Source organism: Sipha flava, unplaced genomic scaffold (genome assembly GCF_003268045.1).
Source record: "Sipha flava isolate LNK unplaced genomic scaffold, YSA_version1 117_pilon_pilon, whole genome shotgun sequence".
Lineage (NCBI taxonomy): Eukaryota > Metazoa > Arthropoda > Insecta > Hemiptera > Aphididae > Sipha > Sipha flava.
Window position 1 is genome coordinate 1110328 of NW_020271741.1, and position 19498 is coordinate 1129825.

A 19498-nucleotide genomic window follows, 5' to 3' on the forward strand; every position below is an offset into this window, starting at 1 on the left:
GCATATTTTTTAACTACTGTGCATATATATGTATATAGCTCGTCAATTCATGTTTGTCAACTACCATTCGCTGCACAAACTCGCAATCAATTACAATGTCAACAGCCCTGGAAACTTTATAATTATAAATTTTCGTTGATTTGAATATCAAAAAGTTGAGTGGCTTTGATAAAGAACACGAACAACATAATATTAAAATTTTATATTTTTTCAAACCGTTTTCAATAATTCAACAATAATAATAATAAATTGAATTCGATTACGGTCCGTAACATCACGTTTTCGGAAATACATAATTGTAATTTTATATTTCTCTAAAATTCATTAGATTTATGTAAAATATTATTATGATTTTCCAATGGGTGATAAGAAAAAAAAAATAAAAAAATACTGTTTCGACGGAAAAACATGTAAGTTAAAGTTTAATATAGCATTTTAAAATTTTATTATTACAGAAAAATTATTCAACCTCGATGGTTAACTTCATTCAGTTATTTTTTTTTTTTTTTTTAATGTTATCGAGGAAAAAGCATTTTCGATTCAATAATTATATTATATTATGTCGTTGAATTGATTTTTACATACCTACTATACATTTATCACAGCGTAAAAGGTAAATGGATTAAAATATTTATAACTTATAATTTATACGAAGCGAATTAGTGAAAAAGGGAGGATTCATTTGTAAAACATTATTCTTGAAGTGGTGGAAAAGTCACCGCCTTTAACTTCAACCGAAAGTTTTCTTAAACTAAACATTTCTTATAGAATTAAAAATTAGGGATGCGACGACTTAAAGGTTTTCATATACGTTTTGTCTTACCATTACAAGCAACGAAGATATTCTGAAATCAAAAATTATACAATAATATCATTATACTCGTACACGCATGGAACAAATGCTATTATTGTAAAACGAATCATTCAACAGCGATTGAACCCGATTAAGTCTGTAACTATACGAGTACGTCATATTGCTTGTATTTTACTAATTATGCTTTTCCGTCACGATTCGAGTACAGCTATTATTCAATTACTAACCAGTAATTTAGGCGTTAAACGTTAAATATTTTTTTTCTACTATTTATGAACTTACGACCTGGTCGATGACTTATATTATAGTGCAACAATAACTAGGTAAAACATACGATCGAATTTCACGAAAATCGAATAGATTACGTTATTATAAATTTGTTGTTCGACGACTTCGTAAATGATCTACGCTTAACACCATAGTAACCGTTTGACCCAAGGTCCGATACGTGCAAAACGATGCTGTTATCGAATCATGTGTAAACTTGAATCTTCGAGTCTTAGTCTTAGATTCTTCGAATCTTACTTGTTGTTAATACCATGGATTAGATCTTCCGAACACTGTACAATATTAAAAATCATGCACGATCAATTGTTTTTTATTTTTTTTATTGAAAAGCAATCTTCGTCTCGGACCGAAAATGCATATGTTTCGGACCGGTCCAATTTACATTCCCAGTGATATCTTTCCCGAGCCAGTTCAAGGTATAGGGGAGCCAGTTGACTCGTACATTTTTTTTTTACTCCTATTGGTGTTTTATAAGAAAATGTTTAAATTAATTCATCCGTGAAAACCACTAATCTATATAATAAAATAATATCTAAAACTATTATATTATTTTTTATTAAGGCCTTTGCTGGACGTTTTCAATTACTTCAAAAATATAAATAACCTCACAATAATTTCTGTGATTTCTGATAGTTGCGATAGCACGTGTGACAAGTTAGCCCCCCATCTATAAAAAATATTTTCTGAAATAATTGTAGTCTTATTTTCTCAATTTGTAACTATTTGTAACCAAATGTTTAGAATTTATAACCTCATATTTTTCAAGCTACGAGTACTTTCTCAATGAGGGCATAACTTCATGTAGCCCCCCCCCCCCCCCAACCCCCCCCCCCCCCCACAAACCAACGAAATCGTCCAAAACAAATTCTAACTCATAAAACTCAATTTGTAGCTATTTTTAACCAATTTTTAGAATTTGTAACCTTGACCCTTTCCGAGTAATCGTAAATTTCTCAATGAGGGTTAGATTAATGCATGTACAGGAGCTGTTACACGTGTTTTCTGTAATGGTTTGTCTGAGATTCAATACTGTGAAATGAGTTTAAAGATTCTTCAAGATGAAGAAGATGGTATAATAGTTCCAAATTCTAGACTAGATATTTATGTGCATTTGGATATTGCCCATTTATTTAAAATGATCGGTAGATCAAAATGTTTTAAGATAAGAAGTCACGAAAATTTTAAAGAACTTTACGTTAGAGCCATAATTCTTCTTATAAAAATCAAAAATACTTAATTAATTTAAAACAATTTTAACTGCAATTTTAGGCATTGCATCTTCAAAAATTGATGGTAATATAGAAGGTACAAAATATAATAAAAATAAACACTTCGTCAGAAAAATTCAGGGAAAATATTTTAAAACAAATCGAAAATGTTGATTACAAAGAAAATATAATTTTGGATGACGAAGAAATTCCAGAATAAAACAAAGAAAAATAATTTTACTAGTTTATAATGTTCAAAGTCTTAGTAATATTTAAAATAATGTGGATATATTTATTAAAAATATTAAAGAACGTGTTTTCTCTGAAACATGTTTGAATAGGTACTTTTTACTTGGTTTATGTGCTTCTTTTCTTCATATTTTAAAAGATTTTCTTCTCTAGACAAACATAATGGCTAGACACTACAAATCAAAATATGAAAAGGCCACTTCAGCACCAGTCAAAGGATATTTTTCTCATACCAAAAATGAATTGAGACAATGACTTAGGACCATAGACCAGAGGTTCTCAAAGTCAAATGAATCACGGACCCCCACCTAAAGATCTACAATCCTTAAGGACCCCCGGTTGGGTTTCAAGCGTAATTTTTTTTATTTTTCGGAAAACGAGCAAAAAAAAAGATCTTAAAAAAAAAATTGAAAAAGTATAGTATATTATTTCCTTATTTTATTTTGAATTTGATATGAAACACCAGAGATAAAAATATTTATTTTGATTTGTTTTTGCATCAGGACTGGAAATTAAAAAAACGTTTATGTACTCAAATATTTTTATTAACATAAAACATCTTGATAAATATATAAATACTATCAATGGGAAGAATGCATTTGTTTCTTAAGCTTTATAATGTCCAAAGTTTTGGGAACAATTGTTGAAATTTTCAACCTCAATGCTGGTTCAACGTTCTTCAGTCGATTTCTCTTAACACTTTTTATGTTACAAAGTGTAGAAAATGTCTGTTCACACAAATAAGTCGTACAAAAAGGCACAAATTTTTTGAGGGCTTTGTTTGCTAAATCTGTGAATTCCGACCGGACAAGAAACCAAAAATGACATATATCTTTTTCTTCTTTGAAAATTATTTCCCAAGCCCTATTGCAAGATAAATCTACCAGTTGATCTTGCTCATTTTCAGAGAGAATAGTAAGGCTGGCAACATCTTGTTGTTTGAAAGGATCTCTCATCCAGTCACTTTTTTTATCTGGAGCAGGAAAGTACTTCCTCAAAGCACTCGCTAAGTCTATCATATGTTCGACAATCATTTCTTGAACCTCAACAGGTAGATTGCCTTTTGATTTGATTAGAAATTGTTGTAACACAGGCAATGACGTGTAAGACTTTCTTTCAACTCGATTTGCCCACAGCTTTAGTTTTTCAATCATTGCTTCGATTTTGTCTTCTACTATGAATATGTTAGTATCAGGTCCTTGCAGCTTCATGTTCAAAACATTCAAATGTGTAAATAAATCTGCTAAGTACGCAATTTTGCAGAGCCATGAAAAGTCATTAAGTTTTTCTCTTAAGATGAACTTTTTGTGTGTATCATCACAAAGAAATATTCTTACTTCATCAGCTAGTTCAAAAAAACGTGTAAGAACGTTTCCTCGAGAAAGCCAGCGAACCTCTGTGTGTAAAAATAGTTGTTCGTGTTCACTTCCCATTTCCAGACATAGCTTGGTAAAAATGCGAGAGTTCAAGGGCCGAGACTTAATGTAGTTGACAATTTTGACGAGTTCGTCAAATACAGTTTTAAGCTCAGTTGACATTTTCTTCACTGCCAGAGCCTCTCTATGTATTGAACAGTGTGTCCACTTGACGTTTGGCGCTACTTTCATTACCCGAGCCATCAATCCAGTTTTATGACCCGCCATCGCTCCAGCTCCATCAGTAGTTAACCCAACACATTTCTTCCAATCTAGTTCATTTTTTAAAATACAGTCATTAAGAGCTTCAAATACATCATTTGCATTGTTATGTATTACTTCTTTGCAAAATAACAGATCTTCAATGACATATTTTTCGTGTTCGTAACGGACAAAAGCTAGCAAGTGAGATTTATCAGTAAAATCTGTACTCTCGTCTAGTTGTAATGCGAACATTTCCGTAAATTTCAAACGTGAAATTAATTGGGAGTACACATTTTCAGACATATCGTCAACCCTTCTCTTAACTGTGTCGTTTGACAATGAAATCAAACTCATTTCTTTGGCCGCAGTTTCATCTAACATTATGCTACACATACTTTTTGCAGCAGGCATAATAAGCTCCTCTCCTATGTTATAAGGCTTTCCCGACTTAGCAATCAACAGAGATACAGCATATGATGCAATGGTTGCCTTTTCATTTGTAGTGCCAGTTGCAATTTTTTCAATTTTATTTTTTGACTTTTTCATTTCATTGCTTTTTATTTTAAAAAATTCTATTGACTTACCAGAAAACTCGGAGTGTTTTGTTTCTAAATGTCTACGCAACTTAGCAGGTTTCATTGCTTCATTTGAAAGTATTTCGTAACACAAAACACATTGCGGTTTTTGTTCAATGTCTGTACCCGCTTGCACAAATCCCAAGTTTAAATATTCGTCACAATATTTGCGTTTTTTGGCTTTATTAACACTAGCACTAGATTTTGAGCAAGACCGCTTTTCAAAGTTAGGTAGGACAAGGGCTTGTCTGCCACCTTCATTAGATTCAATCGGCACTTCAGTTTCACGTACAGTACCCGTCTTTAACCAACGATCCATAGCTAAAGATTTAAGACCAACACTTACCAACGACGCGACGTAAAACGAACGAGACGGCTGCGATGGGCAAACTAATATTAAATACGAGTACTTTTATTGTATGATACGTATCTACGATTAATGATGAGCGATTAGCCTGCCTTTATGTTTGTTAGTTATCAGTTTTCATCGAGTAAAGGTGTTATACTGGTAAATACAAAATTATACAACTATTAATAGATTAATCGCGTCACACTAGTTGAAAACTACTGGTATAGATTATAGAAAGTGCTTTCGAATACAGAATAACGTTAATTAACAGCAACTTATTTTTGGGTTGTGTTGGGTTCGGGTTAACTCCACGGACCCCCTGATATAGGCTCGCGGACCCCCAGGGGTCCGCGGACCACACTTTGAGAAACTCTGCCATAGACCGTTTTGTTGGTTCACATTTATTATCAATAGAAGGAGAATTGGAAACGGCTAGATCATTACAAGTCAACAAAAATCAAGAATATAAATCAAAAAATTATATTAAATCAAACAACAATTTTGATATGATATATAGTAATTAAACAAATAAGGAAATTTATATAAATAGCAATGTAACTAAATATGTAGAATCAGAATTTTATATTGATGATGATATTTCTATCAATTCAGATTAACCTGATATCAATATAATGATAACAGATGAACTAATGGCACAAGAAAATTTGAGAAATAAAGCAGACCGACCTATCAAAATCAAAAAAGAGAAAAAAATGCCAAATGATTTTTGAAATATACAAGTCTATGTTCAATTATTCGCCATACACTAAATACTTCAGGATTATAATCAACTTAATTATCAATGATAGTAAACGGAAATCTTTTACTAGCTCTTAAAGTAAATAAAGAAAAAATTCTGGTATTTAACACGTGTGTTTTTGAATGGCTTTTATTAGCTATAACAGTAAGCTATCGATAACAAAAGGTATAAGTTGTATATTGATAATAATAAAATGAATCATTTTATAAGACTATGAAAATATATCCTCTTCGTGGAGTTACAAGCATAACTTATGATCAACATGGTAATTTTCTGGTAGAAATCGAACTTTTTAAATTGTGACCAGTAGAATCTGAATCTCAATATTGGACGCAAATATCAATTTTATTGCTTTATGTAACAAGCTTTTTTCTAATATACCTAGCATGATACAAATACTGGAATGCATCATTTGTACTACAAAAACAGTATTTTATAATGCAACAATAATAATCAATGAGTTGTTAAATAGTAGTGGACGCTTGGAAGATTTAAATACATATTTAAATAAATATGTTTCGGAAAAAAGAGAAAACATGTGTCCAAACTGCAAAAAAATAAGTATAAATTATATAAAAGTACTGCAGAAACATATTTTATTGGAAACCGATGTTTTTAAGGTTAATACGATAAATAAAAATAAAATCTTGGTCAATAATATACCATCAAAGTTGTTTGTTGGAAAAGAAAGTTAAACAGTTAAATACTAAAAAGAACTATTCATATATATTTTAGGAGATAATTTATTATATACTACTAAGTTTTCACTGCAGTCAATAATTTTATACATTGAAGATATAGATGTAAAAAACATGGGTCACTATGTAACACACTGCAAACAAATTAAAGGTTATTGGGAAATACATAATAACTTGATAAAAAAAACAATATATAAGTGTACAGAATCCAAATATGTGAAACTACATCTATTATTTTATATAAAAATCTCAGATTAAATATGTTATATTTGTTTAAAGTTTTAAAATTGTATTAATTTTTTTCTCGAAATTTATTTTTTATTTATTTTTGTGAGGCTCTAACAGGTGTATATTTATTTTTAAAAATAATTTTAATTAATAATTTTAATAATTCAAAGAAATATTTACATTAATTTACTTTATAGTTTATTTTATACTATTGAATTATAATGAATGTAAAGTGACTTCTTATAATAAGTTACGAGTGATAACAATATGTTATATATGTTCATAAATTGAGTATGTTATAAAACATATTTTATTTAAGATTTTAGCCTAATCGAATAAAAATAAAGTAAAACTCTAGTTAATTAAGACATATTTATTCAATCTAGATTTTTTTTTTTTACTAAATATAGATTTATTTTCTTCAACTTACGATACGTTCTAGGCGAATTAATTTAATTGGAAAGTATATTTTATAGTTGGGGGTAAACTTCACACACGTCGCAATAGAAATAGTAATGGGTTTTGAGTAATATTTATAGAAACCATTTATAAGTCTTCATACGTATATAAGAAAAAAAATTAAATATTTTTTATGTAGATATATTATATAAAAAAACAAGAGGAGAAGCTAAGTTAAAATGAATGCTCAATTTTTTTTAAAAGGCGGCAAAATTTAATTTTGCCAAGTGCACTATTTTTACTCGGACCGGCCCTGATCTTTCCGTTGTGGAGATTATACGAGCACACAACGATGCATGCGAATCATTCATACACCACTGAAAATATTTATACGTGAACGTGACAAGTGGCGAGATACGCAGAGATCGATGACTTCGGGAGATCGGTTCAAACGAACTGACATCGCTCCGAGACGGAAATAGCATTCATGCTGAAAATTACGTGTCGTTTCGAGCAGTTCACCGGCGGCATACTACGGCATACTATGCGCGTCAAGATTACGGAGTAGAATATTAGCCAATGCGAGTGCATAAGAACGTGCGTGTAACTGTATTGATGCGCGTACACATGTAGACGGCCACCCCTTCTCTGTCCAATCTTAGTGTTACCACATCGCTTCGTTTTTACTGCACATCAACTGTGCGTGTAAAATAAATTGTCTCGTTGTATCCGAGGGTGGATTGGGTTTAAGTTGGTTGTCCCGACGCTGCGACGGGAAATTGAAATTGTTGAACGTACGCATACATAGTCTTATATGTATGTGCGCGCACGTTTACTATTGTGTTCCAAGGAAATATTCCATAAGAAGGAATAATCGTTTTCGCCTTCCATGACCGACTTTGTCCGCGTCGTTGGCATCGCTATCACTTCCCGCACTCGTCCGAGCGAAGGTAAGCCGGGAAGCTGTAGCAAACGTGCGATAGCTGATACGCTCTGCTCATCAACGTCTGGAAACCCAATGCAACCCGACCGTAGTGACAGAAATTTGACGCCCAGGGCTAGTAAAAACACAGCGCCCTCACGTATGTGGAATATGTGAGTATGTGGGTACGTCCATGATTTTTTTTATTATTTTTCGTCGAGCGCCCTTATACTAACAGCGCCCGGGGGGGGGACAAACGTATCCACTTGCACCCCTTCTAGATCCAGCACTGCATGACCACGATGATGAATGCACATGGCCGTCTCCGTGACCGTCACCAAAAATCAACTGGTGTGATCCACACGAGGATATCGCACGTAGTACAAATATTATACAATATGATGCGATTGCTTTGCGGCCGTTTACGAACGGCAAGTGTATTTATATTTTCAATGGTTGACTGACTAGCAGTCGTATATGGTTCGTGACGTGCGAACAAGTCTTTCCAAAGACGGATGTGCACTCTTCACATGAACATTTCACACGAACCGATCGTGTTTTCCGATCGCAAGTGACGACCGAGGGTGCGGAATCTAAAAGTTCCATAATATTCGACACGTTCCCGATAAACGTCGCCTAACGAAAACGATCCGCCTGTAGCGCTGTGGTTTGTCAATCCGTCACATCTAACCCGCTGAACATCAGGCAAAAGAGTTCATTTTTAATTATTTACAGTTATAGTTTGACTCGCGTCTCCGAGTTAGCGGTCCACCGTCGGCGAGAACGTCATACGATTTTACGCGCGGTCGAGAGACGTGCACACTTATTTCGATTATTTTTTTTTCTCTCTCGAAGAAAACGGTTCACGCCTATGACGTGTACTCGGGAAGAGTTTGGTTCCGGACGGCACCCCACCAGATCGTCATATACACCTCCACTCACCGGTATGTACGCTTGTGGAGGGTCTGACACGAGAGGGTGAACAATCGCGTGTCCTTACGCGCCAGCCGGGGGTAATCATATGCGTTTGCGGCTCGGCGAAGCTTTGGGGTTTCCGGTGCGGTTTGCGCAAAAAGACTTAATAATACACTGTGAGGGCGTGTGTGTTTTCCCTGTGGAGGGTCTTCGTGGTCGCCGCCACGAGATATAGCTTAAACTTCTAAAGGGGTCTTGTTGTCGTGAATTCCCGTCCCGGTCCCTATGAACAAACACATTGTTTTACGTACACAGCGCTTACTTACCCGGCGACGGCGCATTACTCGGATCGTATTTTTATGTGATAATATGATAACGATTGTAATAATGACCGTTTTAGTGGTTATTGGTATAATTTTAATTAGTAGTATTTATAACTAAAATTATAACGGTGTCCAGTATAGAAGGTGTGGAAGGTTAAGACAGAGAGTAAGAACCACGTCGTTCTAACATTCAAATTTTAACCCATTTACCTACGTTCCGAAATAGCTGTTAGGATTAAACGTATTTTTATGTTAGAGGTAGTTCTTATTTATATATGTTTTTTTTTTCTCAATCCCCCGTTAAATCGATAAAAGGCAACTCCTTGTGGAACACCCGTATACGCCACGATGGCGTTCCAATACACCCTTCCATTTGGAATATTGAAAGTAGTTCGTTTTTTATAGAAACAAAATTTGTATATGTATTTTTTTTTACAGTAAAATAAAACATTTAAATCGGTCTCGAAATCGATTTTAAACTATGTTAGCTAATGCAATAATAATGGTTATATGACAAAATGAGATAATTTATAATATTTTACTATGTTCCCAATACATGGGAGTATAGGTATTCTAACATGCATACATATGAGAAGTGTACTAGTTTCTATAAATGTGTTTTACAAAATATTAAAAAAAAAAAATAAAAATAAATAAAATGTTAAAATTATGTCGAATAAAATATCCGACTGAAAAATTCCACGAAATAAATTTTTAATTTAATATGATAATAAAGAGAGTTTATAGAAGTTTGCTTGATTGAATTATGCAAGTTCGAAGCTCGGGTATACTTTGCACCTGGATAAATTAACCTGAAAACAAAAAAAAAAAATAAAATAAAAAAAAAGAGGGAGACATATTAATCCATATACAATTAACAACTTTTGTTTTATATTAAGTAATTTCTGCACATTTTGCCGTTAATTAATTAAACAGTAAACATAAATTGAGTTATATTTACTTTACGTATTACACAACAATCAACGTGTTCAAAAAACTTCTACATTCCTCTTTTTGCTAACTTATTATCTAACCGCTATAAAACCGACTGACAATAATTAACATTGCTTTGCGCAGTTTTAATTCGCAAATATATATTTTATTTCGGTTTGAAACGGTCAGAATCCATCAGTTAAACTGTCGGAATAAAGAGTTTAATCCGTTTACGTAATAACGACATTAAAAAATTAACAATATAAGTTGTACACGTTATACATGCTTACACGCTTGAATTGGTGGGTTCATTACTTAAAATATGTTTAATGGAGACGAAATACGTTTTTTAAAATTTACCGTATATTAATGAAAACGAATTAAAATTAATGAATAATTAATATATATATATATATATATATATATAATACCACGGTATGATGTAATGCTTTCGTATAATCACATGTAATTATAATTACAGACGAACATTCTTGTAGTTTGCACGAGTACGGTGGCGTCCTTTTTTGTTGACACATACATATATGTATTGTTAATACATTTTTAGACTATATAATATTGTTATGTTTGGTGTTATACTAAAGAAAACGGTCCGCTACACTCGCAGTTGTTTTAATGGGTAATTTGAGTCTGTATCCCGAGGCTCGTAATTCATTGAAACTGGAGATCTAACCGGTCTGAAAATATATTTTTCTATACAATATAATATTAATAATTATAATACAATTTAATGAAGTAAAAAAAAAAATAAAAAGAAAAAAAACTACAGTTTCATTTTAAATTAAATAAAATAGATTTTTCTTTTTCTCTGGAAACAATGGAAACTAGATACATGTATATGGACTCGGGTAATGCATAAATATGATCTGAGATCCTCAATTTTTTTTTATTTAATTTCACAATTGTACAATACACTGGTGAAAATAATTATTTTACATACTAATTACATATTATTCTCATGATGAAAATTGTAATTTTAACGTCCGTTTTCTGTAAATGGTAAAGTGTGAAACCAATTATTATTGATCAGCTGTTCTACTTTGTACATACGAGTTTGCGATATAAACGCATAATAGATGGACGTAGGTCGTTCGAATTCATAACAGTTATGAAATATAAGTACTAAATAAAAATTACGGACAATTAGTTTGATTTAATTCGTTACATCGATCGTTCACCGTTTGAAAATTTAACAAAAAGGACAATGAAACCTATTATAACCCTCAAGAACGTTTTACAGTATCTAAAAAAAATAATTTTGTCATTAAACATAATAACAATAATTCGAACTGTACATATTTTATTTTATAAAATTACTGATTTTCCGAAATACTCGTTGTTTCTTTTTAATTATTGTGTTCGAAAGTAAAATTAGTTATAAGATATTTTAATTTCAACAGTACATCCATATAAACTGTAAAAACTACGTGGTCTATTAAACGTCGGATGTTATTTCGTCTACGGTATAAGACAATGTACTTGCAATGAGACGTGTATTCAGACGTGCGTAGTTATTTAGGAATTATTATGCATTTTTTGTCACTGTTTTTCAAACGACAGTGGTCAATGAAACGAGTTGAAATTATGCATATTACGATTGATTGTAAATCACATTATCAATGGTAATATCCAAACGAAAATAAACAGAAATAATACATATATATATTAAGCATTTTTATTATGGTGTGCATTTTGGTGGTCTGGATTTCGATTAGCCGAGTGTAGTGGTCATAATATTTTATAGCGTATATATTAATATGTAAATTTGTGAATTTCACAAATGTTCTATAAATGAATTGTACCGAATTTACAAGTATACACCTTAATTCCGCCAAAGGTAACTGAAAAATATATCCAATTATTAGACATTCTAGCTATCGAGAGAAAAAACCTACATGTTCTGTAGATTAAAAATGTACTACGTGATCATATCATTCATTTTAAAGTAGTAAGTGTATACATGGTTTCTACTTGAATTACATAAACAACATTTAAAATAGAATACAATTAAATAAAAACAATTATTTTCATATCTTCCTCTGTTCTCACCATTAATTCCATAATTTTCCGTCTTAGTCACTTTTAGTAAAACTATTCAATTATTTTGAGTCCCTAACCATGATATTGCTAGAAATGAGCGAGCTGAATAACTAACATTTTCCAATAAATAATTTAATCTCATTTCTTTATCAAAATTACCTGCTTCCGATCTAATTCCTACAAATCACAATCTTCTTCGCAACGCTTGGGCAATTTAAATGGTTCTATTCATTAATTACTTCGCTACATGGAACATATTTTTTTTTTTTTATTACATTAAATCATCAAAACAAAATTAGGTAACAATACAATTAAATATAAAAATACTATATGATTATCTATCTCTTATAAGCAGATGCTTGTTAGAGATAAAGAGTAATAAAAAATTACTAATTAAGAAACATTATGTTCCTACAATCTCTTAATGTCCGTGGTTTAGGAATTTAAACATTGACGCGTTCTCCCGTTTTCGAAAAAAGTACAGTTTATTTCTCCACCATTATATTAATATATCACCTAATTCTTCCCCACTATATATCCATGTATTCAAACACTTGAATAACCTATTTGCAAGTCATTTTATTTTCAATTTATTTTTTCTATTTTCTCTCGGTTACCTCACTACCGACTCAAATATTCTTCTTAGCTTTCATCCAATCCTTCTTATTCCTTCCGTCAATAGTTTAATAAATTCTAATCGCTTTATAATCTATTCAACTGTATGTAAATGCATCTATCTTCAGTATAAATCTATAACTGCTTTAAAATTATATTTCGATAAATGTACTGTAAATGCATATGTTTATTAATTCAGAAAATAGATTATGTGTAAAATATTAATTTATAATACTTTTTTTTACAATATTTAAATATAAGTACCAATGTTAATATTGTAAAAATCTGTGATGTAAATAATCACAACTGTATTGCACATTTTCCATGTATTTGCATATTTTTTACACATTTTTATGATTTTAATTGTATATTATTTGGCATATATTGATACTTTTCAGTGCATAACAATCCGTGCTGTAGTAATAACATATACAACGTATATTTTACTGTATGTGAGTAATGTATGCGTTTCGCATGTACTTGCTTACAACAACGTGGTGTGAATTAAAATAATCTATCGACAACGTATTCTTATTTACAAGTCAAGAAAAAGTCACGACTAGATCGCTACTAGAGGGGAGAGGGGGTGGCCTATGTGTATTTGTACAATTTATAATCATCCAACATACAGATATATGAAACCGCAGAAGGTGAAAAATACATTTGAATTTATGCTTTTTCAACTTTTATTACGCTCCGGAAATATACCGTATCCTACGAGTTAGATGAAAAAAAAAAAACAAAAAAAAAAGACCTGAATGAATAATATGTAACTGTAAAGACTTAAGAAAAGGACCGAATGGATCCCTATGGATATATTACGTATTCAATTTCGACGTATAGATATATGCGGTGTTTTTATACGTGAAAAATAAATATAATGTATACCGCCGCACGGCGCACAGTGTCTATAATAAACGTATCGAAATTCTTGATTCAAACAAAATATTTACAAAGGAATAAACTCCCCGGAAAGTATTGCACGAACGCGTATCGCTCTCCACGTGAATACCGTCGGCTCCCAGTGATAAATTTCAATAAAGGTTTACGTCAAACATTATATGGAAACAAGATGAAATATGTTTGTATTAGACCGCGGCACCACTATATACACCGTGTCGCGTCGATTGTGCACGTTTCATGTTGTTACGTTCTAATACTCCTCGTACTCGTCGTTTCTTTTCGTGCGCGACAAAATTAAAAAACCAACTCTACGGAATATCGCCCAAGAGTACGGTATCAGCACCGAGATGTTGTTCACTTGACAATATCGTTTATTTTTACGGTACAATTTATCACTAGTCCGTACGCTTTAAAAATAAATTATAATTATTCGTGCTTAATTGCAACGCAATTTATGCACAATGTACTGTAAGGTGTTCGAAATGTTTACCGCCTTTGGATAATAACGAGAGAAATAAGTTTCGAATGAACATCAAAGTACGTTAAATTATTTTGTACTTATCGACTTGGTAATCAGTGCCTGGGAAACTTTCTCGAAATCGTGCTAACGCAGTAATTGATACATTGTTAAGTTTTCGCGACTGGTTTATTTCATCTGGAGAACAGATCGAATTCGTCTTAAAGACCAGTACAGTATTTATTTTTCGGAACATTTGGAACGCACTGGAACCGTACGTGGATTTTACGAATAATTTACTGTTATAATATATGGTTTTCGTTTTTACGACCTTTTTTTTGTCGTGTTCGATATACATACAATAGAAATCCTCGCAGTTGGATGTTTGCAAATAGGGTGTATATGCAAATTTAATTATTATATAATAATATTATCAAACCGTTTGTATTTTTTTTTTCTCGTTCCAATATTAAAACGTTAGCACAAAACCGTGTTCTGATAAACGTGATCGCTCGGAATGATATTTTCATGACATATTTTGTTTTATCGTAGCCAATCTAAAAACATACATGTAATTAAATTATCGGAGGGGAGGGAGAATACAATTTAAATATATTATTGTGTACATATATATTTTAACGTTTTTGAAAGAGCGAAATAAGGTAAAAAAATAAATAAACAAAACGTCAAGGTTTTTTATACTCTTTTCCATTATCCAACAATAAACCCTGTAGATGAAATGATATAAATGTAATTTTCCAGGAACGTTTTGATTTCCATCGCGCGTGGTATAGGTCTATAAATAGGTACTTAATATGAATGTTTTATAGTAGCTTTCGGAACGGTTAAAACGTGTACATTATATTAAATAAACGAGAGGTAAAACCTACGTATAGACTGAACTGTCGGATATAGCGTCACAGACGAGCTACGTTACTCGCATGTTAAATTTTCTGATATGAAAAAAAAAAACAATTTTAAAAAAGTAGAATAAAAAACGAGGTCGTTTACACCTTGAGAAACCCCAAATGGTGTGGACACTTATATTAAACTGTATTCATTCATCGTGTAAAAGTGCTCAGTCAACATGGAGCGCGGAAAAAAAAATGAAACGACCCACCCGTTATACGAGAGTTAGCCCTTTGAAATTATTATACGTCATCCATCACTCTCTTGGTCTTCGTCGAGGCGAAAAAATAACGCAAAAAATTGTATATTTAACCTGCTTCCACGCGTGTATAACGTAACACGATACTGTGCGCGCACGTATGTGCGCACCTGTACTACGGGTGACACCCCGGGGGTGAGTGGAGTACGTTAAATAAATAACGATGTTCAGGGGTGTGTATTAGAAAGTAGAAACACGTGCATTTACAAAGCAATAAGCTGTACGGTTGTTTTCTGCACAAGGAAGGTCAATGTTGAAAGTAAGCGTTTTCCCATCGTCTCGTTCACCGAAGACCATCCCCTTCTCTGACCTTTAACCACTACCCAACACCCCAATAGCCGAACTCGCTCGGTGCGTGCACACGGATTCGTGAAGCACGTGTATATGCGTTGTACATACGTGTACGTATCTCAGGGTTACGTGTCTTATATTGGATTATACCCTCGTTTATGTCAACTGTCTAATGACATCACTGTCGATAATGTGAAAAGACGAATGACACTTCAGTTATCGGTACGTGTGTGCGTTTTTGTACGTGGCAGGCGAAAAGGCTGCGCTGTCGAACAAGAGATTTTTTTTTCGTTTAACATAATCATATTGTGTAGTGCGTGCAAAACTGTTTATTTCATTTTATTTTATTTTCCCCCTTCCTTCCGGTAAACATTATAATAATAATATACATACATATCATACGTCATATTATATAATATTATGTATGTGTAGAGATGAAAACCTATAAGCGAATTGATATGAGATACGTATACGTGCACCCCACGCGTCGCTTTCGGGGTTGTATGCAAACAAGTGTAAAGGAGTTTTCTTTCATTTCATCCCGATCCCAACGACCGGACGGGGAGGAACAACTATGTCAACATACTGCGAAAAAAACACTGTGCGTGTGCGGTATTGTTGTGACGAGTCCAAAATTGGATTCCACCGATGACACTTTTTCCATTAGAGTTTCTTCCCACTCCACTTTATCTGTTTCTCTCTTTTTCTCTCTCTCTCTCTCTCTCGTATTATACATATACATATATATTCATCTATCTTTCTCTTACTTCCACTCTTCTCGGATAAACATTTGCGAGACAAATCGATTTTCTTCGCTGTCGCGACGGCGACGACATTGTCAACCACGACTGCAGTGATGGTGGTGAATATTTGTATACACTACACTGTTTCGACGTGTTTTTATTTTTATTTTCTTATTTATTTCCTTCTTGAGGTACACTCCTATCATGCCGCACATTAAGTTCAGCTAGTCAAAAATGTTTCAAAAAAAAATTTAAAAATATTTTCCTCCTCTAGGTTACTTTTATAATAACTATAATAAGTTCTTGACGAAAAACTTCATCATTTGTGCGTCGCGGAAAAAAATAACACAGCACAAACATTAAATCAAATCTATCCTTCTGTGCACTATACGTATATATAATGTTGACTCGTGTTCGTATGGAAGTCGATTGTACTTTGTTACGAAAATCACCCGCTGTGATTTATCATGTATCATAGTACGTATAACCGCGTTGTGTTTGCGGTTTTTTTTCTTTTAACGAACTATTGTTTGATGGGTTTGAAGTTTCCAGTCGAGATCGGTACGAATTTATAGTACTGACTATTTTTGTAGCGTTAAAAAAAGGTTTTGTCGGTGGTAATCCGTACAATATTCATATAACTACGACAGTTATAGTAACAATTTTATGGACGCAAATCATTACGAGCTATTTTTACATACATTTAATTTCGGAAAACGTGAAAAATCTCTTTATACGTGGATGTGTAATTCTACTGCATTTCACACGCTATACAAGTACTGATGGCAGGGTTAAATATCGATACATAGTATCTACTTATTGGTATCCCAGGGGGATTTCTTCTTTTTCTGGTTCAGTTTGTAGTACACAATTTGTACCGGTACTCAGTAAACGGTTTGCCACCATCGGCACCAACGAGTAGGAAACAATTTCGTCGTGATTTATTGTCACCGGAGAAACACAATATTAGAGGTGAACCCGAATCAATTTTGCAGACGTCATTACGGCTGTGTTGGTATATTTTCATCTTTGCCGAACAGCCGAAACCGCGAAATGGTTACACACATGACGGAAAAAAATCGAAACAAGATTACGACGTAGGCATGCATGCAATATCCGGTTTTCCTACCTTACAGATCCCTACGAATTCTGTCGACCGTGCACTAAGGTCTGACTGTTCCAGCCTGCCACTTCCGGAAACTACGGTTATGCGAGTATAATGCATATAAGCGAATTTAACTGGAGAATATTTCGCTGAATCTATTTTAAGGCGCGTAAAAAGAGTGCAATCCGTTTGGGTAAAATCGATACCTCAACCTGAAATATGTTGACGCATTCGGATAGTGCTATGAATAGATTCCTTGATAGCCTATTTGAGTGTATTTCATATAATACATGGATTTCGTGGATACGAATTATCCTTTCGTTTCGTTTAGTGAAATGCGTTCAAACGTACTCTACCGCAGTTTTGACAGTAAATTTTCATTTATCATCCACTCAAAATTTTGATTTTACCAATCATACAGATAAAAATAAACAGCAGCGCGCAACTGAAAACCTACATTTTATGTTTAATTAAAAATATAAAATTTGTACCAATTTTTACTCAGATTTTATATAAAATAGGTTAATTTAACACAAACGGTTTTTTACCCTTAAATATACTCGGACCTAATTGATTTATTTGTTAATATTTTGTTTCCAATATATGTGATAATATACGAGTATTACTTTTAAAACCGAATGTTATGATATTATAATCGTTTTTTTCATTTGAACGTTTTTTTTTTTTTGCCCGTAGGTTATGGCCGTCTTACGCCAGTGCACACAACAATTTGGGAACGTTGATGGAAAGATCCAAGGATGCGGAACATCATTTCTTGGCCGCCATCCGATACTCGCCGGGACACGTTAACGCCCATTATAACCTTGGCCAGGTGTACAGGTAACTGCAACGTAATACATTTTTACGATTTCGAAAACGGTATCACGTCCCGTTTAAAAGTACCAAAGTTGTAAACGTATGGTATTAAAAGAGCTTTGGTCGAAAACCTGTTGCCCATTCATCAATCTACTTGTTCACATCGTCATTATAGACATGTAATAATAGTTATCGTGAAAATATTAACACAGTCAAAACCTGAACCTAATATAGGTTTTTTACCACTAAATGTATGTCGTTCGAATCATGTACCAACACGTATTTCATATGGCCTATTTTTATCTTGCATATATCGTTTTAATTATTAAATAATGAGTAATCGTGTTAAGAACATAACACTGCACTGTACCACGGGAGTGATAAACCGATGTGTCTATGAATATTATTACGGATGTTAAAACTGAACCCTTTATTGTGGTAGTTTCGCTATCGGAAGACCAAAAATCGTGTAGTATTGATATGGTGTATAATAGGGTATATATACAGGTGTATGATAAATAATTACTAAAAAGTACCTACCGAGAAAAAAATTACACGAAGGTATAACTCGTCACCCGAAAATCTTATTTTTTCGTGAACATCAGGGTAGGATTATCCATTCTCGGTATCCGTTTCGTGACCTATGTCGAGTTAGGTTAGAGTTTTGTTTAAATTTTCTCGCAACCCATTCGATCATTTACTCGTCCTGATAACCAGTGCACCTGGTAACGTATCAACTATCATCCGACCGCTGGTCGTTAACGATCGTGACGTAAGTTATGACTAACTCGTCCACGTGTTATGTGTGATGCAGGCTGATGAACAGGACTAAGGACGCGGTGGCCATGCTGGAGCGATGTCTGATGCTGAACAGTGGGTACACAGCGGCGTACTTGCTCTTGGCCAAGTTGCACACGGGCAGTCAGACCGGACGGTTACTGAAACACGTGGCCACCTATCAGCCCAAAAGCCCGGAACACCAAGCGCGCTACGCCCGTTGGCTTCGTGACAACCGTAAGTAATCCGACCAACATCAATACAATATGAACCTACCTCATTGAA

At 33.3% G+C, this 19498-nt stretch overlaps 1 protein-coding gene across 1 annotated transcript in view; it reads left to right on the forward strand.

The window, feature by feature from the left end:
- Positions 1-19498, forward strand: part of LOC112693131 (transmembrane and TPR repeat-containing protein 1-like) — a 168302-nt gene that overhangs the window by 112397 nt on the left and 36407 nt on the right. Inside the window, exons 11-12 of the mRNA XM_025568057.1 lie at positions 18317-18460; positions 19251-19450. Coding sequence (XP_025423842.1) covers positions 18317-18460; positions 19251-19450 — 344 coding nt within the window. The remainder of the gene's footprint in view (positions 1-18316; positions 18461-19250; positions 19451-19498) is intronic.